Raw genomic sequence first — 25,610 nt, forward strand, 5'->3', positions numbered from 1 at the left:
TTTTTTATTTGGTTTTTGGGTCACATCTGGCAGCAATCAGGGTACTCCTGGCTCAGAAATCACTCCTGGAAGGCTCAGGGGACCATATGGGATGCTGGGATTCGAACCACTGTCCTTTTGCATGCAAGGCAAAAGCCTTACCTCCATGCTATCTCTCTGCCCTTCCTTTTTTTTTGCCCCTATATATATTTGTGTGTGTGTGTGTGTGTGTGTGTGTGTGTGTGTGTGTGTGTGTGTGGTTTTTGGGTCATACCCGGCAGTGCTCAGGGGTTATTTCTGGCTCCAGGCTCAGAAATTGCTCCTGGCAGGCACAGGGGACCATATGGGGCGCTGGGATTCGAACCGATGACCTCCTGCATGAAAGGCAAATGCCTTACCTCCATGCTATCTCTCCGGCCCCACCCCTATATTATTTTTAAACACACCCGTGACTACTACCCATTAGAATGCTCTCCATTTGTTCTCCCCCCTTGTCCTTGTATACCCCCAGTTCTGTTTTCTATATCATCATATCCTCTGGTTTGTTTTAATTTTGTTTAGTTCTTTCATCTGCTCTGATTTTTCATATTGCAGACATTGACAAAATCATTCAACATTTGTTTTTCTCACCTTATTTTGCTTTGCACAATTACCTTGGGATTCTTCTGTTTTGCTGCGAATGGCAAAATTTCATCTTTACAGCAGAACAATATTAGTTTTGCATTCATAACATGGTAGGAGAAATTGCACAGTTTTGCTTTGATAAACAACAGTCATTCAAGGTTATTAACTGTAGGGTCACGTTTTCTAGAAGATTGGTTAAGGTTTGATTCCCACAGAGCTCCCAGAAAGGGAAGGCAATTCCCATTCCCCTGTCCAATCAGGACAGGGGAAGCAGCTCCGGTTGTATAGATCCGCAGAAAATAATCCACACAGACAAGAGGGTAAAAAGAGGCAAGAAGGTTGGATGCAAAATCCTTTACCAACCCACCAGCTGCTCCAAAATTCTAGAGCTCGTTAGCCAGCTGCAAAAGGACCCTATACTCCCAGCTTAACTCCTATTTATTTACTCAGATCCACACTGCGCCCCATATCTGAAATGTTGTAGGTGGGAAAGCAGGCAGAGAAACATATACTAAGGAGAAATGTTATAAAAGCATCTAAATACTTAAGTAGTCAGTGTTCACATTTCTGGTGGTGTCATAAAAGTCACTTTCAGAACTTGTGAGAATAGGATGAAAGTGTCCACGTATGTGACTGAGGCCTCTTTGGAACTGCTCTTAAAGGCCAGAGAGATAATCCATTGGGTAGGGCACTTGCCTGGCTCATAGCTGACCCAGTTCACTCCCTAGCACAGCATATGGTCTCCTGTGCACCACCTGAATGATCCCTAAAAACTTACTCCTCAGAGTAAGCTCTGAGGAGTGCTGGATGTGGTTCACCACCACCCCCCCAAAATAAAAAAGGCAAACAAGAAATCTCTTTGGGGGCACAACAGATAGGATAGTTTCCTTGCATGCGGCCAACCTGGGTAAACCTCATCATCCCATATGGTCTCCTGAACACCTTCAGGAGGGATTCCTGAGTGCAGAGCAGGAGTAAGCCCTATTGATAAGAGAGGTCCCAAAACAAGCAAGCAAAAAGCCAACAACAAAACAATAACAATCCCACAAAGTTTTCAATGATCTTTGTTTATCATGTGATATAATTTTCCTCCAGGCCATTGGGGAGGTGAGGACAGCAGTGACCCTGGATTTGCTCATGGGAGACCCCACACCAGTTTGCAATCTTCTCTCCCACTATGCCTCCAGAGTTCCCCACACCATGCTGCCAGGAACCAGGCACCTAAGGTGCTGCCCACACTGCTGCAAGATGGGTGGTACTCCTGGACCAGTGCCAGACCTAGATGTTACGGTGCCCAGGGGGCCATTTCCTGGGGATGGGGTGGTAGAATCAAAGGCAGACTTCATAGAAGCAGCACCTCGGCCTTGTTGCTGAATAAGCAAGGCTGGACCACAAGATGGAACATGAGTCATGGCTGACACAATAAGTGCAAATGGCCCAGCGGGAGAGCAATGGGGGACAGTGGTCATAGGCTATAGGCTCATTCACCAAGTGATACAGACCAATGGCTGCTCTAAGTGCCTCCCCCTTCAGTTTGAATAAAGGACAGTGTAGCTTTCTTTCTTTTGGGGGGCACATCTACCAGTACTCAGGGATTACTCTTGGCTCTGTGCTCAGGAGTCACTCCTGGCAGGCTTAGGGGACCATATGGGATGTTGGGGATAGAACCCCAGGTCAGTTGCATGTAAACCAGACGCTATCACTGTGCTATCACTCTGGCCCCAGTGTAGCTTTGACTAATGTTTCCAGGTACTTCAACCTTAAACTAGATATATGAGGGACTGAAGCAATAGTATTGCAGAGGGCTGACATAAATTCGATCCCCAGTACCCCAAAATGTTCCCCAGAGAACCCCTAGAATGGAGATATCTCTGAGCAGACTCAGGAATAAGTCTGTGCTCAATCTGGCATGCCCCAACCGAAAACTAAATCCAAACAAAGAAAATGAAAGAGACAGAGAATAAGGCTCCAGAATAAGGTTCCCCACAAAGATGTGGTTCCCCAGGCACAGATGTGGAGCACATCTGCCTCACATCTGCCTGTACCTCCTGGCCTGCCTGTTTTGAGTCAATAGTGCTGACCCTCTCTCTTGATAAGTCAGGCTTTGTCAGCCAGTGGAGAGCTCTAGTGGGCAGCTTTCTTTGCAAACCCCGAAAACCCCTTACAGGGCCACATAGGGCTGTCACCTTTGAAAGGAAACAGAACCCAGGAGGGGCCCCAGAAAGCAGAGGGACAGGGGACATGCTGCTTCAGGCGATCTGCTGGAAGGGAGCCTGGACACAGGCATGGTCTGTATTTTTTTTTTCTTTTTGGTTTTTGGGTCACACTTGGTGGTGCTCAGAGGTTACTCCTGGCTGTCTGCTCAAAAATAGCTCCTGGCAGGCACGGGAGACCATATGGGACACCGGGGATTCGAACCAACCACCTTTGGTCCTGGATCGGCTGCTTGCAAGGCAAACACCGCTGTGCTATCTCTCCAGGCCCCTTTAATTTGTTTTTTGGCCATACCCAGTGGTGCTCAGAAATCACTCCCGGCAGGCTCAGGGGGCCATATGGGATGCCTGGGATCAGACCCAGGTTGGCCATGTGCAAGGCAAATGCAATACCCACTATCACTCCGGCCCCTATATCTTTGTTATCAGTGTTCCGTTCACAAGGTCCCCAAGTACTGGGGGTTCATCCTGTGCCCCCAGGCTGGACCTGGCACCCAGCCGCAGCCAGTGTGGGAGTGGGAAGACGGGAGCCCAGAGATCTTACAGCTCTCAACTCAGAGGTCTCGGTCTTACCCTTGCCCCACATCCTTGCCACCTGTCTGGACCACAGTGAGCCTCTACTATCCGGGGTTCCCATGTCTGTGGGGACAGCCTGCTGCCTGCCTTGGGCTTCTTACACTGATACATCCTGAGGCCCAGGGGTCTCCATGGCCACAAAAGCCACATTGGTTCCACAGGAAGTGAGAGCATAAGAGCTTCTTTATGACATCATCTGCTCAGGGACACATAGTACTTGACAGTGACTGAGAATGGCAGGTTCCCTAGGACATGGCCAAGCTCTCCCCTGGTACTTGCTGTCACAGACCAGGGGACCAAGTACAGATGAGACAGGGCCTGATGCTCACCTCGAGATCATCTGTCTTCTGCTCCTAGGTCGCTGTGCTGGCCCCTCTTCCAGTCCCCCCTCAGGAGACACAATTCCATGATTTGGAAGGAAAGACACATCTGGGTCCATGTGGGTGGCTCAGGCAGAGAAGGGGGAATCAGGGGGAGTCGGAATGAACTTTCTGATTAAGAGCATGTCATGGACAGAGGAGAACCGGTGATCTCTCAGCATCACCATATATCCCTTGGCAAAGGTATGAGACCCAGATCCACCGATCCAGATGGCACAGTGGCAGCCCCAAGGCTTCAGGAAGGTTCTGTCAACGCCCTAGCAAAGACCAAGAGCAGCAGAGGAGGCTGCTGAGGGGCAAGGGACCCAAATGGGCTGAGGAAGAAAGTGGTGCAGATGCTGAGTCAGCCATGGACACGAGACTGGAGTGTGTGAGGTGACTCCCCCTCCCAGTCTCCTGCCTTATCTCTAACAGGTTCCAGGGGTGGCACTACTGGGTGGGACATGGGGTAGGGGTTCTGGGGATCAAATCTTGGGAATGTGCTCAACATAAGCCCACTCCCCACCCCAAGGTAAGAACAGAGACCATAGGCCCATAATGCCAACCCAGGCCCTGAATTGTTTTCCTAGAGCCCGGGAACCTCACCTCTGGGTGAGACTTGTATTTTTTGACTACACCTAGCTGTGTTCAGGGGACCATCTGGGATGCTGGGATCAAACTCAGGTCACTGAATGCCAGATGAGCACCCTACCTGTTGTTATTATGTCTCTGGGCCCCTCTCTCACCCTGGGACTCAAACTCTGGGATAAAAAGACTTTTCATGGCAGCTGCGAGAAGTTGCCTTTGGTTTTAGTTTTTGGGCCACACCCAAAGGAGCTCAAGGGTTACTTTCTGGCAGACTTGAGGGACCAAATGAGGTGCTGGGGACTGAATCTGGTTTGACCAAGAGCAAGACAAGGACCCCTAGTGGTTAAGTTTTGGGGAAAATTTTATTTATTTTCAGCTGATGGTAGCAAGTAATGATTAAAAAACAAACCACGCAAAAACACAAAAAAGTGTTTTGAAAAAGTGCTTTGAGAATTTACTGTACAGTTTTTTTTAAACAATTTATTTATATGTTGGCTTCTCCATGCTTATATTTGTGTAAAACATTTATACATATTCTTTACAATTTGTACATATATTAAATGGCTGTATAATAAACACTGTTCTGAGTTTATAAAAGAAAAATCAAGGAGGGAAAATTACTTATAAAACATTAACAAAAACCTTGAGAGTAGAGAACACAATGCTCTCATTTCATGTGATTTCTCTGGGTTGTTGTTTTTTGTTTTTTTGTTTTTGGTTTCACTTTATTGGTGCTGGCCCAAACTTCCATTCATTTTCTAGAATGGAGTTCTTCGGTGGCAAACAAGTGAGAGGAGTAAGGCCGCTGTGGAGTGGGAGGGAGCCAGTGCAAAGTGGCATTCAGGACTTACTTTTGCTTTGTGACTCTTGCGGAAGGACTTGCTGAGGCACTCATTGAAGTAAGTACTGAAGAGTCCACTAAAGCACTCATGGAGGCACTCAAAAAGTACTCACTGAGGCACTTGCTTAAGTACTCATTGAGGCATTCGCTGAAATACTCAGATACTACTGAGGCACTCACTGAAGCACTCAATGAGGTACTAGAGACACTCTCAATGAAATGTTCACTGAGGCACTCCCTGCTGGACTCATTCTTCAAGAACAGCCAGGTCCTGCCCGTCTGTCTCTGGCTTCCCTACTGGGTGGAGAAGAGGAGGCAGCCCCACTCGCTGGTCGGGGCTGACTGGCACCCTGCAGACCTGGGACACTCGCACCATGGCCTCACCACACTTCCTGGGTCCGAGTGTTGACGCCAGAGACCAGGAAATGGGTGAGATGCTGGGGAGTCGGATGCCCAAGAGAGGACACTCTGCTTTACCACATGGCTGCTGTCCTCTTCCTTAGGCAGAAAGCAGCCTGGAGGCCAGGGCAAAGGCCACAGTGCACAGTGAGCAGTGGCCAGAGTAGCCTAGTCATGGAGTCTCAACTGGGCCCCAACACACAAGGATCCCCTGGTTCTCTCCCCACACAAGCACTTATGTCTGTCAGATTTGTCAGTGCCAGGCAGGCAGGCCAAAGGACCATAGAGAGTTATAAAAATATACAAACGTACTCAGCGGTTTATTCTGGCATAGTTCATATCTTTAGGAAAGCAATTAGTAATGATCTGATGTGAGGAAAAACTGAGAGATTGCAGGCAACAGAGAAATGATCAGTTTACGTAAAGTATCCATCAAGGGAGCCCCTTATTTTCCACTCAGAATTCAGGTATCTTGAAGTACGTTCCAAAAATAGACCATTTCCATTGGTTCGCACAACAGCCGGGAATGGCTGGTGGAGATGCCCCAAGTCCACGCTGAAGCGCCCCTGAAGCAAAGGCAGCTGCTGTCTGGCCATCCTGCGGGGCCTGCTGTCCACACTGGTCCTCACACAGACCGTGGGCCATGTCCAGTGGCCCCGTGCCTGAGGGAGTCCTTGGGCCGGGCTGGCTCCTGCTCCAGTCCTGCTCACATCACTGGGAAGCGGCCGAGGGCCTGCCTTAGCTTCTCTGCAATCTGGTAAGGGACAAACAGGTGCCCGCGGCCCCCAATGAACAACGTCAGTGTCTTCCTGCTTGCCTGTCTGCCCAGCACCTGCCTGTGGTGTCCCCTCCCAACTACCAGGTCATAGCTGTAGCCCACCGGTTTGCAACATTGCACAAGGTCACCAGACAGGGGCATCGACATGTGTGGGAGGGCCTGGAGCCACAGATGGAAAAGAAGAGAACTACCTCAGGGATCTGTGTCTGGAGGCTTCTCTTCAACTCAGCACACCAGACCCATAGCACAGCAGCCACAGCTCCACAAAGGCTGATGACAGGCCCTGACTGTGCGTGGTCAAGAGTGCCCAATGGATCATGCAAGGAGCATGGACAGAGATGCTGTCCCCCCAAACCCCCATCACCACAGAGAGAATGAGGCCCATCTTGGGCTAGTCTGTGCTTCAGGACAATCTGGCACCAGCAATTACACTGCATGGGGCACCAAGTGGACACTTTGAGGCATCTCTGAATGGGAACAGTTATGGGGTCATGTGCTGTCCTTTCATTTCTCCCCTAAACTCCGTATGTCTTTGCTTGCACCCACAGAGACTGGCTGAGGAGCCATTGCTGTCCCAGGTCAGGCCCAGTTGGAGACCAGGGAGGGACAAACTCATCTTAGCCATCAACATCCAAGACACAGCAAGTCACAGGGCAGGACGGGCTAGGCTACCCTGTTCCTATTTACCATCTAGGCCCTTGCCATGAGTGAGAGGAACGTCCTGGGTGAGTGTCCCTGGCCCGACCACTCACCGTCTCATAGAAGTGCACCTGCTGCTCCAGGTAGAGGCGGAGGACGCTGTTGTAGTCGTAAATGCGGTTGCTGTGGAAGTGGTTCATCTCGGCTGCAACCAAAACCAAGACATCCTCATCAGTGTTCCCAGCCAGCCTTCCCCAGTCTCTGCAGCCCGTGGATCGGGCTGTATTGGAATAAAGGGGAGCCCAAGCAGGGCCAGTTCTCAGTGAACCACTCTTTTTTTTTGGGGGGGGGGGGCACACCCAGTTGTGCTCAGGGGTTTGTTTCTCCTGGCTCTGTGGTCAATCACTCCTGGCTCAGGGGACCAAATGGGATGCAAGGATTGATCCCGAGTCCATCCTGGATCAGCTGCATGCAAGGCAAATGTCCTACCATTGTGCTACCACTCAGGCCCTGCAGCGAGCCACTTTCTGGGGGGGGGGGCAAAAGGGGCTTGTCCACAGGGTATCTTCTCAATGCCAGTGACCAGAGTCATGCTCAAAAGTGTACGCAAACTGCCATCCCTCGGGATGCTCATGGCTGAAGACTCTGGGAATGAGTGGCACTGTGGGAGTGCCTCCTGGTTTGGAGAGAACAGCAGTGCCTAAGTTTTGTTTAACCATTTATTTATTTATTTATTTATTTGTTTGTTTATGTTTGGGGCCATCCCTAGCGGTACTCGGGTTACTTTTGGCTCCTTGCTCAGAAATCATTCCTAGCAACCCAGTTGACCATATGGGATGACAGGAATTGAACTTGGGTCAGCTGTATGCAAGGCAAATACTTCCTGCTGTGCCATCGCTCCGGCCCCACAGTGCCCAGGGTTAGTCTTGCTGGCATCTGGGATGACTTTGAGCAGGTTAATGTGCCAAAGCAAGGCAACAGCAGATGCCCATGAGCCCTGCAGTGTGATAGCCGAGGCTTGCAAGGGGACCCTGAGGCAACCTTCATTCCTCCCGCACTCACAGGTCCACTTCTCTCCAGTAAGTTCTGCCAACACGAATGTTTTGACTCTTACCTTGCAGGGCGTAAGACATGGTGCCCAAACGTTTCACCATATTCTGCTTGTCCTGGGGGGTGATTTTGCTAGTCGCCACCAGTTTATCGCTTTCCTTCACTTTTTCTATGGCTCCCTGCAATGTGTGACACACAAAAGGGTTCGTTAGCACAGCTAGAAGGCTCAGTTGTGGTTTTGCTTTTTTGTTTTTTTGTTTATGGCCACTCCCAGTAGTGCACAAGGCTTTCTCCTGGATCTATGCTCAGGGGTCAGGGGTTATAGGTGGTGCTAGGGACTGAACCTGGCTTGGATACGCACAAGGCAAGCGCCTTGCCTGCTGTTTCTCTCTCTCTCTCTCTCTCTCTCTCTCTCTCCTTCTCTCTCTCTCCCTCTCTCTCTCTCTCCTCTTCTCCCTCTCTTCTCTTCTCTCTCTCTCTCTCCTCTCTCTCTCCTCCTCTCTCTCTCTCTCTCACTCTCTTCTCTCTCTCTCTCTCTCTCTACTCTCTCTCTCTCTCTCTCTTCTCTCTTCTCTCTCTCTCTCTCTCTCTCTCTCTCTCTCTCTCTCTCTCTCTCTCTCCTCTCTCTCTCTCTCATCTCTCTATCTCTCTCTCTCTCTCTGTCTCTGTCTCTCTCTCTTCTCTCTCTTTCCTTCTCCCTCAGTCAATGCAAACACAGTCTATAACAGATGTGCCAGCAAGCAAGAAAATGTTCCTACATAATTCAAGGATCTGGAAAACAGGTACAGAACTCTTGGACTTAAGGGAAGTGAAGAGGTAATTCATCATAAAACATAACCGCAGGACCAGATTGGAGAGCAAGCTCAAGGGCCTGGAGCACCAGCTCTGCGTGAGGGAAACTGGGGTTCAGTCCCCCAGCAGCATATTGTCCAATGAGCATTGGCAGGAGGGACCCAAGCACAGAGCTGGGAGTAGCCCCTCTGCACTGCTGGGTATGGTTCAAATACCCCACCCCTGACCCTGACCCTCAGCCCAAGGCTAGAGAGTCAGCTTTGGAGGTGAGAGGGGCTGGATCGAGCTCAGGAGGCCCCGTGCTGCCAGCGAATACCTTGTGAGTGCCGATGATGTCTGGGAAGCAGCCGAGGAAGCCCTTGTACTCGTGGTTACACTCCATCAGGAAATGCAGGTCTTTCTTGGGCTGTAGCAAGACACAAGGCAGGGGCAGCCATTACTGGCAGTGGGACTTGTGCCCAAGACCAAGTGGAACAGAAGCGTCATATCCCAGGGCTCCCTCGACCTAGACCTTCCAGGAGGTGCCTGGAGGTAAAGTGGTGGGCTTGGTGTCCCTGCCAGGGTCTCGTCCCTCACCCCCCAGCTGCAGACAGACCCAATGTCGCTGTAGGGGGTTAAGAAATAAACTCAAAGGGACAACGACCAGATACTCTTCTGTCTACACACAAGCACACTGGATCTGGCATCCAATGTCTCACCTTAGCGACAGCATCAAATGCCACAAAATTCTGGACATCATTTTAAGTGGAAACCTACCTACAATTTTCCAGTTTTCAGTTTAGTTGTTTTTTTTTTTTTTTTCTTTTTGCTATAGATGCTCGCGCATTACTCCAGCTTTGTGCGCAGGAATTATTCCCTAGCTAGCTTGGAAATAATCGAACCTGGATAATATATGTACAAGGCTTTTTTGCTATTGCTCCAGCCCCAAGTTTTATTTATAGAGCTCGGAAATAATGCAAATATACACTTGGCAGGGTTCAGAGGCCTCTTTTGGCTCTGTCCTCAGGGTCTCCAGGGAGCAGAGGATTGAATCTGGGCTCCTCTGTGTACACCAGATGCCCCAGCCTGCTGTGTCACCTCCGCAACCCCAGATCCACCTTTCTTACAGCCACCAGAGCAAAGAATGCATTGTGCATTGTGTCTATGAAGAAACACTCAAAAGAATACCTAAAAAATTAAAAAAAAATTTTTAGAGAATAGTTGAAAAATTAAAAAAAATAATTCACGAATAGGCCAGAACAATAGCACTATGAGCAGAGTGTTAGCCTGGCATACAGCTGACCCAGGCTCAACCCCCAGCATCCCCCATATGGTCCTGAGCCTGCCAGGAGTAAGTTCTGAGTGCTGGCCTGAAGTAACCCCTGAACGCCGCCAGGTGTAGCCCCAAAACCAAAAATCAAGACAAAACAAAGCATTCAGGGCTTTTAGGGGCCGGAGTAACAGTATAGCAAGCAGAAAGGACACTTGTCTTGCATAGGGCTAATCTGGGTTTGATCCCCAGCACCCCATAAGTCCCCTGATCCTTGCCAGGAATGATCTCAGGAGCAATCCCTGTGCGAGTGTGAATCTAAAACCAAAAAATAATAAGAGAAAACTAAATCAGGGCTTTGAAACTACCTAGATGGTCATTGTGATCCGTGAACGAATGGAACACAGGTGTCTAGGCCTGCAGTGAGGCGCCGCTCATGGAGGACTGAGCACCTGGCAGGTTCTGAGCTCCAGAAACTGGTGGGAGACAGAGTCGCCCCCCCTCTAAGGGGTGCGGAAGACAGACTGAGCCCAGAGTCCCCAGGGACCTGCTGGAGCTCCTGCCTGCACCTGCCGAACCCCAGATGCCCAAGGACAGGTCTGAACCTGCACCTCACACCCTGCAGCAGGCACTGACTCTGGGTTTCCCTCTTCACCTCCAGAGTCCAATTCTACAGAACAACAGGTGAGGAGCCAGGGAGATAGCACAGCAGTAGGGCATTTGTCTTAAATGCGGTCGACCGGGGAGGGACCCAGTTCCCAGCTTGCCAGGGGTGATTTCTGTGTGCAGAGCCAGGAGTAACCCTGAGCGCCATTGGGTGTGGATCAGAAACCAATCAGTCAATAAATAGATAAAGTTAAAAAAATAAAGAACAAGTGAGAGAGCAGCCCAGTCCAGGGGTCTCCACCTATGAAGCTCTGGGGAGACTCCCTCCACTGCCTGCTTCCGGCTTTCATGAATGTTTCCTATCACCAGAATTTAACCAAAGCAATTTAACAAACCAAGATACCCGGGACTGAAGAGGGGACCGCCCCCCCCATGGAGGGATCACCCAGAGGCTCCAGGTGGGCAATGGACATGGCCCGGCATAGGTAGAGTACCTGCTCGGCCACGAGGCTGGCGATCTCCTCGTAGGTCTTCCCAGCTTCCGTGAGCGCCTCATTGAGTTCTGTTTCCCCTGAAAGTCATTCTGGTTACTACGGTTACAGCAACACTTTCAAATGTGTTTCCCTGGGCAGGGAGGGCTGGGGGCCAGGGAGCTGGGTACAGGCCTTGCACACACAGGGCCCCAAGACCCATCTCTAGCAACACATAACACACCCACTACCCCCAAGACTTTCTGGGTCTGGAGCACTGCTGAGAGAGGCCTGCTGGGCCCTAACAGCACCGTCTGGTGGCGCAGGATGGGCACTACCAGACACGGCTCCCAGAGCTGGGAAGATATGTATGAAATGCGGACGAGAGAAGACTGGCTTGTGCTGGTCTTTATTTTTTTTCTTTCCTTTGATTTTTTGGGTCACAGCGGCAACACCCAGGGGTTACTCCTAGCACTATGCTCAGAAATCGCTCCTGGCAGGCTTGGGGATGATGGGATTCTAACCACTGTCCTTCTGCATGCAAGGTAAATTGCCCTACCTCCATGCTATCTCTCCGGCCCAGGCTGGTCTTTTCTTGACATACTTAATAATGCCAAGGGGCCAGCGAGGTGGCGCTAGAGGTAAGGTATCTGCCTTGTAAGCGCTAGCCAAGGAAAGATCGCGACCGCGGTTCGATCCCCCGGAGTCCCATATGGTTCCCCCCAAGCCAGGGGCAACTTCTGAGCGCTTAGCCAGGAGTAACCCCTGAGTATCAAACGGGTGTGTCCCGAAAAACCAAAAAAAAAAAAAAAAAATGCCACTACAGAACATTTCAGACTTAAATGCAAGTGAGAGCAGGACAAAGTACTCATTCACTCAGGACCAGCCAAGCCCTGGGCAGCACTGGTTCTGGAACGTTCCAGACCATTCATTTAATCAAAAGGACAAGACCACCTGGTGTCATGCCTATGACCAGGCTGTGTCTTCTTGGCTTCTGAGGGTAACTGTCCCACATGGGGCAGTGGCTACATCTGAGCTGGGCAGCCACACTAACAGAAGAAAGGAGGCCCCATGCTCGGAGCTAAAAGGGGGCACCACCATCTGGGCTTGCTGGCCACAGCTCAGGTGTGGTTCTGGGATCCTGTCCTTCATTTTCTCCTCCTGGGCTAAGACCCATTAGAACCCACATGCAGGCGGCCTGACACCAGACTCGCAGACTGGCACCGCCTGCCACTTAGATAAGGCTGAATCACAAGCATTGCCAGGTCGGTGTAAAGGATTAAACTCGTGGGAGGGTCTGGTCAAGACACCTTCAGCCAGGCTAGTATGGACATCCCATGAGGGAGCCCAGACCTCCCGTTTCTGTCCCTACACACACTCAGCTGACTCGACTGTGCTGTGTCCTTTGGGAAAGAGATGCCCTACAGGGCCATCAGCCATGCACCCCAGAGAGACGTCTTGCCTGTCCCCTCCAAGGGAAGCAAATGCCAGTGAGAGCAGAATGAAAAACAGTCACTATGGGGCCGGAGCAATAGCACAGTTGTAGGGCCTTGCCTTAACAGCCAACACAGGACAAACCCCGGTTCGAATCCTGGCATCCCATATGGTCCCCTGAGCCTACCAGAGGCGACTTCTGAGCACAGGAGGAACCCCTGAGCTCAGCGAGGTGTGAACCCAAAAGCAAAAAAACCCAAACAGCAGCTATCCTCATAAATGCTGTCACCTGCTTGACCTGGGTGGTACAGATGCCAGAGGCAGTGCGCCAGACACAGGTGGGGGAGGCACAGACTTTTCTATGGGTACAGGAACTCATGGCAGCAATGCTGGTTATGAGAAAATGGAAAGTCTGGGCCAGACCTCAGGGTGTGGCAGGGGGATGAAAGTAAGTGGCCTGTCCAAGGAAAGGCCCTGGGTGCCCACAAAGACAGACTCCCCTTCAACAGTCCAGGCGACCACACCCTATGCCGCTCTTGGAGGAGCTAGGCCCAGTGCCCGGATCAAGGCGGGCACTGAGTCTGCTGGCCATAAAGGGCCTGAAGAGCTGAGAAAGATGTACCTTGGTAGCCACTGGAACTGAACACAGCCGCCAAACTCTGCAGGGCCTTCCCGATCTTCTGGTACTCCTTGGGTAAGGCTGAAAGAGGAGAGGAGAGAGACAAGAGACAGACCCTGGCTAAGTGGTTCCAGCAGAGAAAAGCCTGTGAAGTTCTGGTCCAGGGCTTAAACAGTCTGTGCTCCCTACAAAAAGGGCAGTGTCTAAAAGGAACCCTTTCATCCAGTTTGTGCCTAACTATTTGAGGAGGGTGGACCCATTTTGGTTCTCCTCCACACCCAAGCAAAATGGAATTGCGAGTGGTTCTCACCCCAGCCCTGTTCCACCTGCTACAGGCACGTACACACCTTCAATCTCTTCCTTTGTTTTACTTTTGGGGGGGGATGGGAGGTGGGGGTGTTAGGTCACAATGGCTGGGAACAGAACCAAGTCTGCCATACAAGGCAACGCCCTTCTGCTGTGCTTATGGCTCTGCCCCCATAGTTTCTGAGTTTCTTGTTCATTATCATCAGGTTTCCATTTTTATTCCCCCCACTCTTTTAGAAGGCAAATCCCATTAAAAAACTCTTCCCCTGGGGCTGGAGAGATAGCATGGAGGTAAGGCGTTTGCCTTTCATGCAGAAGGTCATCGGTTCGAATCCCAGCGTCCCATATGGTCCCCTGTGCCTGCCAGGAGCAATTTCTGAGCCTGGAGCCAGGAATAACCCCTGAGCACTGCTGGGTGTGACCCAAAAACCACAAAAAAAAAAAAAAAAAAAACTCTTCCCAGGGGCCTGAGAGATAGCATGGAGGTAGGGCATTTGCCTTGCATGCAGAAGGACAGTGGTTTGAATCTCTGCATCCATATGGTCTCCCGAGCCTGCCAGGAGCAATTTTTGAGTGTAGAGCCAGGAGTAACCCCTGAATGATGCTGGGTGTGACCCAAAAACCAAAAAAAAAAAAAAAAAAAAAAAAAGCTCTGTCCAGAAACACATTTACACTCCTTTCTTGAACAATAAGTATTATTAGTCATTTAAGAGTGATGATGGCTGGGGCCAGAGAGATAGCAGGGAGGTAAGGCGTTTGCCTTTCAAGCAGAAGGACAGCGATTAGAATTCTGGCATCCCATATGATTCCCTGTGCCTGCCACGGGCAATTTCTGAGCATAGAACCAGGAGTAACCCCTGAGCACTGCGGGGTGTGACCCCCCAAAAAAAACCAAAAACTAAAACAATAAAAAAAGAGTGATACAGCGGGGAGAGCACTTGCCTTGTCCAGAGTCCGTCCAGGTTCACTACCCAGCATCCAACATGGTTCCCCAAGCCTGCCAGGAGTGATTCCTGAGCACAGAGCCAGAGTAAGCACTGTGCACTGCTGGGTGTGGCCCATAAATGAAAAAACAAAAAAAGTCCCAAACCGAAAAATGGGGAGGTGAAGGTAGGCAGGCAGGAGCAGATTAGGGGGCAGATAGAGGGGAAGATGGGGGTGTCAGGGGTCTGGGGGAGGGTTAGGTAAAGGGGCAGGCAGCCATCCAGGGGCAAGGCCACTTTCCCCTCTTATAGATTTTCTGGCACAAACCACATGAAATGCCCTCAAATCCAGGGTTGCATTCTAGGGGTAATTCCTTATCAAAGAGGCTGCCTGAGGCCAGCACAACCTACATGGGGTGACCGTCCCAGGTCCCAGCCCCAGTATCTGTGACTGCATGAGCCCATGGGAGAAGATGGGGATCGTGCAGGGCCCCTGGAACACCGGGGCTGCCATGGCATCAGGCGCCCCAGGCAGCGTGGGGGTGGGGGACAGCACTTACGGCCTGTGCAGCGCTTCCAGTGCTCCTGGCCCACAGTCAGCAGTTCCTTCACGCCGTCGTCCATAGACTTGGTGAACCTGCCCACGGCGTCACACTTTTGTTCTCTGTCAAAGACAATACACAGGGCAGATCTCTGACAAAGCTGTCATGTCCACAGGCCTTATGGGAACTCAGTGAATGGAACCACAGGGACTGTCTGTGTCCCCACAGCAGACCACCACCCTCTAGTCCAGGGGTCCTCAAACTTTTTAAACAGGGGGCCAGTTCACTGTCCCTCAGACCATTGAAGGGTCTGACTATAGTAAAAACAAAACTTATGAACGAATTCTTTTTTTTTTGGTTTTCTAGGCCACACCCGGCGGTGCTCAGGGGTTACTCCTGGCTGTCTGCTCAGAAATAGCTCCTGGCAGGCACGGGGGACCATATGGGACACCGGGATTCGAACCAACCACCTTTGGTCCTGGATCAGCTGCTTGCAAGGCAAACGCTGCTGTGCTATCTCTCCGGGCCCATGAACGAATTCTTATGCACACTGCATATATTTTATTTTGCAATGAAGAAATAAAACAGATACAAATACAATATGTGGCCCGCGGGCCATAGTTTGAGAACCACTGCTAGTCCACGGAACAGGTCTGATCCCACTTCTAAAAAACCACTTATGAGCTAGAGCAAGTGCACAGTGGGGAGGGCATTTGCCTTGTAGGTGGCTGACCTGGGTCTAATCCCTGGCATTCCATAAGGACCCCAAGCACTACTGAGTGATTCCTGATTATAAAGCCAAGAGTAACCCCTGAATATGCTGGGTGTAGCCCGTAAAAACTACATATAAATGTGCCACTGGCTCTAAACTTTGCTTCCTTTCTCCCAAATTCCATGTGAATTCTTATTAATTTATTCTTATTCTTATTCTTATTCTTATTCTTATTCTTATTATTATTATTTATTTTGCTTTTGGGATACACCTGATGGCACTCAGAAATTACTCCTGGTAGGCTTGGGGAACCATATGGGATGCCAGGAACAGAATCTGGGTCGGCTGTGTGTAAGGCAAACGCCCTACCCACTGTGCTATGGTTCTGGTCCTAAACTAAACATTTTCATTCTTTTTTCTTTTTTTGGGGGGGAGGCATACTCAGCAGTGCTTGGGGGTTACTCTTGGCAGGCTCGGGAACTGTTTAGGATACCAGGATTCAAACCTGTGTTAGCCACATGGATTGCAAACGCCCACCCCACTGTGCTTTTGCTCCAGCCCCACATTCCAATTTTGTGCTGTGCTCTGCCAGGGGTTTCAAACTCGAGGCCCGAGGGCCACAAACAGCCCTCCGTACAACATTTTGTGGACCTGCCCTAGAGGAATCTTTTTTGTTTTGTTTTGTTTTAGTTGTTTGGGTAACAACCCCCAATGTTCAAGGCTTACTACTGACTTTGCACTCAAGTATCACCCTGACTTTGCCTCCTGCAGCCCTCAGGTAAATTGAGTTTGAGACCCCTGATTTTAGACACTGCATTGGGGTAAATTTTTCAGGCTGTTAAATGACCTTTAAGAGCTGTGGGGTGCAGCATACACTTAGCTTTGCAAAGGACTGTTTTCTGATAACTACAGCACCCTTGAGAAGAGGTAAAGGGTCTGTTGTATAGGTTCAGAATGGGGCTGTGATCACGTCTCTGAATAACATTTTTGAAATGGTATTTTTCTTCATTTTAGAACAGTTTTAGATAGAATGTGAACTGGAGCAATAGCATATCAGGGAGGGCATTTGCCTTGCATGTGGGTATTACCACCAGCTGGTGGAAGGGAAAAAAGTTTGGGCCAGGTCTGGACTGTCGGTGCACTCACGTGATTTTCGTGACAGATGACCTTTTACCCTGTCACTTTCATGCTCACAATGTGACCCTGGCATGTCTGGCAGTGTCACACTGGCCCCAGCCTGCAGTATGGGGTGGCCTCATGCCAGCCCGTTTCTCTTACATTTCGATCAAGTCCAAGTCAGGCGCCTCTGGCTCCATGGTAGAGAAGACCATGACACCGACCAGCTCGTCTTTCTCCGCCTTCCTCTTGCCCGTTTTCCACTCCTGCGAGGGGGCATGAGGGTAAGAAAGTGGGGAACAGGGCAAAGCCTCCCCTCCCCACAGTAACAGCACCAGCACCCTTTCCGCTACAATCCAATCCAATGTGGCCCTGGGCACACCCTGTGCCCCCCGCCAACTACCTGACATAGTGAGTGCTCATTCGGCCCATGGATGGTGACAAAGGTCCTCCCACATTTAGACTCAGTTGGAAGCCAGAGACAGGCACCAAGGCTGGTCAGTGTGCTCCCATGAAGAATGAAGACACGGGACACAAACACACACACAAATATACAGACACACATGGTCCCACAAATCCTGATAAACTCTATGGTACCAACCACAACAGCCCAGAATGGAGAGTCGGTAGCCCCTGGTGGCCCACCACGTGGCCCTCTGTCTCCTCTCCCGCCTTCTGCTTCCCCACAGTGGGAGCCCTGAGCTCCATCACCACTTCCTCGGGGTCGAGATTCAGCAATTGAGCACTAGACCTTGAGTCTCTCTCTCTCGTTCCTTCCTTCCTTCCTTGCTTCCGTCCTTCCGTCCTTCCTTCCTTCCTTCCTTACTGCCTGCCTTCCTTCCTTCCTTCCTTCCTTCCTTCCTCCCTCCCTCCCTCCCTCCCTCCCTCCCTCCCTCCCTCCTCCCTCCCTCTCTTTCTTTGTCTTATTTTTTTGGTTTTTGGCCACACCTGGCTGAGCTCAGGGGTTACTCCTTGCTCTTCACTCAGAAATCACTTCTGCAGGCTTGGGGCACCATATGGGATGCTGGGGTTTGAACCGAGGTGTGTCCTGGGTCAGCTGCATGCAAGGCAAAAGCCCTACTGCTGTGCTATCTCTCTGGCCCATCCATTTTTTTTTTTTTTTTTTTTGGTTTTTGGACCACATTGAGTGGTGCTCTGAACTCAGAAATTACTTCTAGGGACCATATAAAATGCTGGGATTGACTGTGTGTATAGCAAATGCCTACCTGCTGTGCTATCACTCCAGCCCCATAACTTTCATTTCTTATTTACTAATGAGATCCATGTAACTTTCAAAATGCACTTGTTTTGTTTTGTTTTGGTTTTTCTTTTTTGGGTTTTTGGGCCACACCCGGTAACGCTCAGGGGTTACTCCTGGCTATGTGCTCAGAAGTTGCTCCTGGCTTGGGGGACCATATGGTACACTGGGGGATCGAACCATGGTCCGTCCAAGGCTAGCACAGGCAAGGCAGGCACCTTACCTTCAGCGCCACTGCCCGGCCCCAAAATGCACCTGTTGATGATTAAGATAGTTCTTTTTGAAAACACATGATCAGATCCCCTATTTTTCCGTGGATTGATGATACTTATCTATTTGTATTGGTTTTCCTAAATTGAGTAACCCAATCCTTTGCTATATATATATATATATATATATATATATATATATATATATATATATATATATGGGATCATCATTAATTTTCATTTTTTTGTTTGTTTTTGCTTTTTGGGTCACACCTGGCAGTGCTCAGTGATTACTCCTGGCTCCAGGCTCAGAAATCACTCCTGGAAGGCTTGGGGAACCATATGGGATGCCAGGATTCGAACCACTGACCTTCTGCACGCAAGGCAGATGCCTTACCTCCATGCTATTTCTCTGGCCCCTGATTTTCTTTTTTTTCTTTTCTTTTTTTTTTTTTTTTTTAAGTTTTTGGGTCACACCCTGCAGTGCTAAGGGGTTACTCCTAGCTCTATGCTCAGAAATCACTCCTGGCAGGCTCGGGGGACCATATGGGATTCTGGGATTTGAACCACTGTCCTTCTGTATGCAAGGCGAACACTCTACCTCCATGCTATCTCTCTAGCCCCTGATTTTCATTTTTAATGTCTTCTGATAAATAGAATTGTTAAAAAATTGTATTGAATCACTAAGAGATAGAGTAATAGAGTCGCTGCTTGTTGAGTTTGTCATTCACTGTTCCAACATCCATTCCTTCACCAGTGTTTATTTCTGCCACCAATTTCCTCAGTGTCCCATGCCCCAGTCCCCAGTCTCTATGGCAGACACCTTAATTCTCTCTTTTTTCTCCTTTTCCCTTATATTTATTTTATTTATTTTTTGGCCACACCTGGTGACACTCAGGGGTTACTCCTGGCTATGTGCTCAGAAACAGTTCCTGGCTTGGGGGACCATATGGGACGCTGGGGATCGAACTGCAGTCTGTCCTAAGCTAGTGTGGACAAGGCAGATGCCTTACCGAGAGCACCACCGCTCTGGACTCCCCTTTTCTCTTTTAAATGCTGTAGTTTGCAATATTGAAGGGGTATTGTGCATATTACTTTACATCCGAGCTCACTGACTATGTTTGTTTGTTTGTTTGTTTGTCTGTTTCCTGGTCATACCCGACAGTGCTGAGGTATTAATCCAGGCTCTGCGCTCAGAAGTTGCTCCTGGTAGGCTCAGGGGACCATATGGGATGCTGGGATTAGAACCACCATCTGTCCTGGATAGGCTGAGTGCAAGGCAAATGCCCTACCACTGTGCTGTCTCTCCAGCCCTTACTGACATTTTTTTGTTTGCTTGTTTGTTTTTGGGCCACTCCTGGCAGTGTTCAGGGGTTACTGCTGTCGTTGTACACAAAAATTACTCCTGGCAGGCTCGAGACACCATATGGGATGCCCGGCGATCAAACCTGGGTTGGTTGGCTGTATGCAAGCAAACATCCTCCCCGCTGTGCTATTGTTCTGGCCCCACAATTTTTATTCTTTAGATTGTTTTCTAGGCTTTGGAGCATTCATGATGAAACAGAAAACTTCTTTTCAAGAGTAAGACATTGTAAGTTGTATAGTAAAGCTGAACAGGAGAGAAAATGATTGCCACAGCATACAATAAAGAGAGCATTTCTCCTTCGTCTTCAGATAGATTTCTTTGTCTTTGATTCTGTTTGTTTGCTTGTTTGTTTGTTTGGGGTATGGGGGAGACACCTACCAATGCTCAGGTACTCCAGGTTTTGTAGTCAGGGCTCATTCCTATTGGGGATCATGAGAAACCACTGGCGGCTGCTCACACGTCACATAACCACATTTCCCATGCTGGATGCTTGCAGGCCAGGACATGACAATGTTTCCCTCCACTTCCACACAGCAGTTATACCAATGGTGCCAATATCTTGGTGCCACCTGTGAGGGAGAACCAAGGCCTACCTTTTCGTCCCGGAAGTTCAGAAACTGCTGGAATACCTCGCACTCGCAAATCACTGGGTGGCGGCACATTCTGGTCATCCAGGCTTGAAGCCGCTCCATCCGCATCTTGATAAACTCATCCTCGAAGCGGCCTGCAAGAAGCAGAATAGCGTGAGGCTGCCATGGGCCTGCTCTTGGTTTGTCCTGGCTTCTAAGAGGGAGTCACTTACAAAGCTGTCACCCAAGGGAGGTGTTTTCTTTCTTTTTTCTTTTGCCATACCCAGTGACGCTCAGGGGTTACTCGTGGCTTTGCGCTCAGAAATTGCTCCTGGCTTGGGGGACTATAAGGGATGCCTTCTAGCAAGATCCATCCAGGGTCAGCTGCGCTCAAGGTGTTTTCTTTTTCTTTTTTTTTTTTTTTTTTTTGGTTTTTGGGTCACACCCTGTGACGCTCAGGGGTTACTCCTGGCTATGCGCTCAGAAGTTGCTCCTGGCTTCTTGGGGGACCATATGGGACGCCGGGGGATCGAACCGAGGTCTGTCCTAGGCTAGCGCAGGCAAGGCAGGCACCTTACCTCCAGCGCCACAGCCCGGCCCCGTGGTGTTTTCTTTTTCTTTTTCCTTTTTTTTTTTTTTTTTTTAAGATTTTCTTTTTTGTGTTTTTGTTTTTTTTGGTCAGACCCAGTGGTGCTCAGGGGTTACTCCTGGTTCTGTGCTCTGAAATTTCTCTTGGCAGGCACGGAGGACCATGTGGGATGCCGGGATTTGAACCACCCTTGTCCCCGATAGACTGCATGCAAAGCAAATGCCTTACTGCTGCGCTATCTCTCCGGTCCCAGTACTTTTTTTTTTTTTTTTTTTTGGTTTTTGGGCCACACCCGGCAGTGCTCAGGGGTTACTCCTGGCTGTCTGCTCAGAAATAGCTCCTGGCAGGCACAAGGGACCATATGGGACACCGGGATTCAAACCAACCACCTTGGTCCTGGATCAGCTATCTATCGGCTGTGCTATCTATCCGGACCCAGTGTTTGTTTGTTTTTTTTTTGTTTTGTTTTGTTTTTTAAGAAGGAAAAAGTGTTTACTGGAAATCAGGGGAAAAAATGAGAAGGAAACATTCTTCCATATGGGGAGAAACTTAGCATAGACCAAGACCAATCTACCAAGGTAGAGTTGTACTAATTAAAAAACAAAGCTACTCAGGGCTGGAGTGATAGCACAGCAGATAGAGAATTTGTCTTGCACATGACCAACCCAGGTTCAATCCCTGGCATCCCATAATATTCCAAGCACCACCAGAAGTAACCCTGAGCATCAATGAATATGGCCTCCAAATAAACAAAAACAAAACAAAAGAACAACAAAACAAATAAAAAAACAAGTTACCCAGGGGATGTCCAAAGACCTGTCAGAAAGAAATGAGATTGAAATTCCCAAAGAACAAATGAACAAACTTAAATTGTGACAGGGAAAAAGCACAGCACCTAACTGTTCTCCAAGAATCCCTATGGCCTTCAGGATTGTGGCAGCTCCTGTGTGACTACCCAAAGCCCAAGAGCAAGGGTGGGTGCTGGGGATCCTGCTAGAAGCTCCCCAAGCACAGACACTCAACATCAGGCAGGAATCCTGTTCCACTGCAGGACACACACTTAACCTTGTCTGATGGAAATAAATGTGCTCTGCCTACTTTCTCCTTCTGCCTATAAATGGTATCAGATGACACAGAAAAAGGATTTCCCAGGAGAGCAATAAAGAAAGCCACCAGCTCAAACCTTGTTGCTCCCCCTAGAAACACCTGAGTGGTCTTTCTGTTCTAAAAGGAGAAATTCAAGGATCAGAAGGACACAGAAGTTTTACAAGGCTATGAAACAAAAATCACTCTCACTTGTGAGGCTTCTAGAGATGGGAATTGTGGCCACAGACACAGAAAGAAATGGTGAGATGAGTGCCCCCGGGACCAGACAGCAGTTGGACAGCTGAGCTAAATACACCAGTCAGCATGCATGCATGTGTCTGTGTGTGTGTGTGTGTGTGTGTGTGTGTGTGTGTGTGTGTGTGGAGTAGGCCAAGAAGTGAGCAGGTAGGGGAAGCAGCAATGGTCAGTCCGAGGGAGCCAAATGGTACAGCTTCTAGGCCAAGGAGGAAACAAGAGACTGGCTCATGGGGACCAAGGTCAAGCTGGGCTATTCAGACATGTGTGCATGTGTACACACACATGCATACAAGGTTTAGATGGCCACTAAGCAAATACAGAACAAAAATGATAACCTTCAGGGAAGAAAAATAAAGCCCTTAGGTTTGCTAATTTTTTCTTCTTCTTTTTCTTTTGTTTTTGGGTCACACCTGGCAGTGCTCAGTGGTTACTCCTGCCTTTGTGCTCAGAAATTGCCCCTGGCAGGCAAGAGGGACCATATGGGCTGCCGGGATTTGAACCACCGTCCGTCCTGAGTTGGCTGCATGCAAGGCAAACACCCTATCACTGTGCTATCTCTCCAGCCCATAATTTTTTTCTTCTTCAAAATATCTAGTATTGGGGCTGGAGAGATAGCATGGAGGTAAGGTGTTTGCCTTTCATGCAGAAAGTCAATGGTTCAAATCCCGGTATCCCATATGGTCCTCCCAAGCCTGCCAGGAGCGATTTCTGAACATAGAGCCAGGAGTTTTCCCTGAGCACTGCTGGGTGTGACCCCCCAAAAACAAAAACAAACAAATAAAAAATAAGTAGGCAGGGGAGAGAGCAGGAGGGAGACTGGGACACTGGTGGCAGGGAAATGTGCATTGGTGAAGGGTGTTGGACACAGTATGATTGTAACTCAATCATGAACAATTTTGTAACTGTGTATCTCATGGTAATTCAGTTTAAGAATTTACTTATAAAAAGCCGATTTTAAAAAATTCTAAAGGAAGTCTAGTAGTCAATTAATAAAAACCAAAAAAGATACACCAAGAAAAACTGTGGTGTGCCCTGTCTTGTGAAGGAAGTGTCTACAGGGGCTATGTGAGTGTTCCCACATGTTAAATTCTAGAGACAGACCAGACTCTAGGGACACATCCAAAGAACTAAAGAAAAACATGTTCTTAAAAACTAACGAGAATTTCACAAGGAATCAACAGAAATGTTCAAGAAAAAGGCATCATAAGAGAAGGATGCATTGAAGGGCTAGAGAGGTAGTACAGCATGCAAGGCAAATGCCCTACTTACATGCTATCTCTCTGGCCCTCCTAAAATTTCTCGACTGCTGTGGGTCATTTCCTCACCATTATCCACCATTATCCTGAACTTAAAGACCCGCCAGGCTGAATAGGGGCTGTAGGCAACAGGCCGACTCCAAGCACATCTAGGACAATATAATCAATATTTAATACAACACTGGGGTCCCCCCATATCTTCCTAAAAGAAAAACTGATACTGTGGAGAGTGAAAGTAAGGATGTGGCACCCACTCCTGTCAATTTTTCATCTGTTGCCAATGGTAACCATAAACCGTTCCAGCCAAGTTGGCTCATGTCTTTAGCTTTTCTCTTGCAGGGATTCCAGGGCTTGAACCTAGGGCCATTTGTACCCAAGGCAAGCATTCACATACTGAGTCACATGCTCAAGCCCTTGACTGGCAGTTTCTCAAACATTAAACCTACCCCAACCATATGCATCTATTGACATTCCACTCCATCCACTTTAACATACCCAAGAGACACAAAAACTTAGGTCCATATGAAAACTTGCAGACAAATGGTTATAGCAGCTTTATCTGTAATTGGCCCAAACTGGAAACCCAAACACCCTTCAATAAGGGAATTGGAGAACTATCATGAGAGATCTACAGAAGACTGCAAATTTCTTTAGCAATAGAAGCAGTAACAATACTGCTTTACACAAGGCAGATGGATCTGAAAATGCTCTTCTGTGATAGGAGAGAAACCAGACTAGGGGCACTAAGCAACATGCTAATGTTTAGATTTTCTAGAAGAGGTCAAACCAGAGACAAAGAATGGGGTGTCTGCTCCGCCAAGGGCTAGAACCCGGGTGAGGCTGAGTACAAAGGGAACTTGGGAAGATGCCAGGCACTCTGCATCCCAATCCCAATCGAGTGAGACTTACTAAGGGCAGGTGAAGCTGTCAGGGTCTTCATTGAAAAGACTGAACACACACAGCTCAGCCTGAGTTTTCCTCTGATAAACAAGTCCAAGTTCCTATTAAGGAGACGGAGCCCACAGTCTAAACAGGGCACCCGGCCACCTGCTGCCCATGAGAGCATTTGAAAAGGAGCCCGCAAGAGTTGCAGCTGCAGATGAGACTCGGAGAGGACGCTGGTCTGCTGGCACGCAGGAAGAGGGGGGCCTCTATGTCCCACCCTATCATGATCCCTTGCCATCCCTCCTCCTCCAGACTAGCTCACACAGTAGGCCTGTGTCCAAGCCCCGCTTCCGGCGTGGCTCAGTGCTGGCTGAGTGCCGCCCACCAGACTCTGGAGTCTGAGAGAAACTCTGGGTTTGAGAGAAAGGGGAGAGGGGAGCTGGCACTCTGGGTTCCGCTCAGTCTGTGAAGATGCCAAAGACTCCCTGAGCACACATGGAGGGAAAAGCATTCCAGGGGTCCCCCCGGGAGGGGGGCAGACAGGTCATGACATCAGCAGCTCTGGGCCTGCTTTGCTTCCAGAGAGCCGAGCAGGAGGGCATCAATATAACGGTGACCTTGTGGGGGCCGTGGCAGCACCAATAAAGGGAGTCTGTGCTGCCCTGTTTACTGGGCCCACAGCCTGATTTCTGCAGCAGGAGGGGTTGTTTCTGTCTCGCTTTTCTAGGGCACACTCTGGCTTTCAGCCTAAAGTCTTTTTTTTTTTCTTTTTATTAAAAGAAACTGTAATACAGGAGAACTATGACTCTGATACTTCCGAAGCACCCAAGCAACTTGATTTGGGATAAATGCTAAATTGAGCCTCATCCCCTACAAAGCTCATTCATTTTCCCTGAAATGCTGCAGGAGAACAGAGTTCAGAGAAGGCCACTTTTTATGTTCCCATGGGTGCAGGGATGTGTCAGAGCCAAGGAGACTTGGAGATGCGCACCCTAAAATACTACAGGGGACCTCCCTACAATGCTAAGTTGCATGGCTACCTCAGCAATGCTCCCCTAGCACCATAATGCAGCCCCCAGCCATCTTCATTCTGCTAACACTGAGAATTTTGAAAAGCTTCCATGAAAAATCATTACAATAAATGTCAGACGTGACCCCAGATAAAATAGGCCCAAGAACAAAAACAATAACAACAAAAATCATATAAGTATTAAAAACATCACCACCACTGAGTAGTAGTACATCATGGCCAGCAACTTGAACTTCTGGTGAACAGGCTATGAGGCCTCAACTGGCCTAAAGTGCCACAGCACTGCCAC

The 25,610-nt window shown here is 49.1% G+C and overlaps 1 protein-coding gene across 1 annotated transcript in view; it reads right to left on the reverse strand.

The window, feature by feature from the left end:
• Positions 1-5,029: 5,029 nt before the first annotated feature.
• The window catches only part of SNX9 (sorting nexin 9), a 77,769-nt gene continuing 57,188 nt past the window's right edge, over positions 5,030-25,610 (reverse strand). Inside the window, exons 10-18 of the mRNA XM_049765347.1 lie at positions 20,242-20,372; positions 16,978-17,081; positions 15,006-15,109; positions 13,220-13,297; positions 11,188-11,264; positions 9,155-9,244; positions 8,111-8,225; positions 7,110-7,201; positions 5,030-6,333 (exon numbers count right to left, since the gene is read on the reverse strand). Coding sequence (XP_049621304.1) covers positions 6,286-6,333; positions 7,110-7,201; positions 8,111-8,225; positions 9,155-9,244; positions 11,188-11,264; positions 13,220-13,297; positions 15,006-15,109; positions 16,978-17,081; positions 20,242-20,372 — 839 coding nt within the window. The 3' untranslated portion in view covers positions 5,030-6,285. The remainder of the gene's footprint in view (positions 6,334-7,109; positions 7,202-8,110; positions 8,226-9,154; positions 9,245-11,187; positions 11,265-13,219; positions 13,298-15,005; positions 15,110-16,977; positions 17,082-20,241; positions 20,373-25,610) is intronic.

This window comes from Suncus etruscus, chromosome 18 (genome assembly GCF_024139225.1).
Source record: "Suncus etruscus isolate mSunEtr1 chromosome 18, mSunEtr1.pri.cur, whole genome shotgun sequence".
Lineage (NCBI taxonomy): Eukaryota > Metazoa > Chordata > Mammalia > Eulipotyphla > Soricidae > Suncus > Suncus etruscus.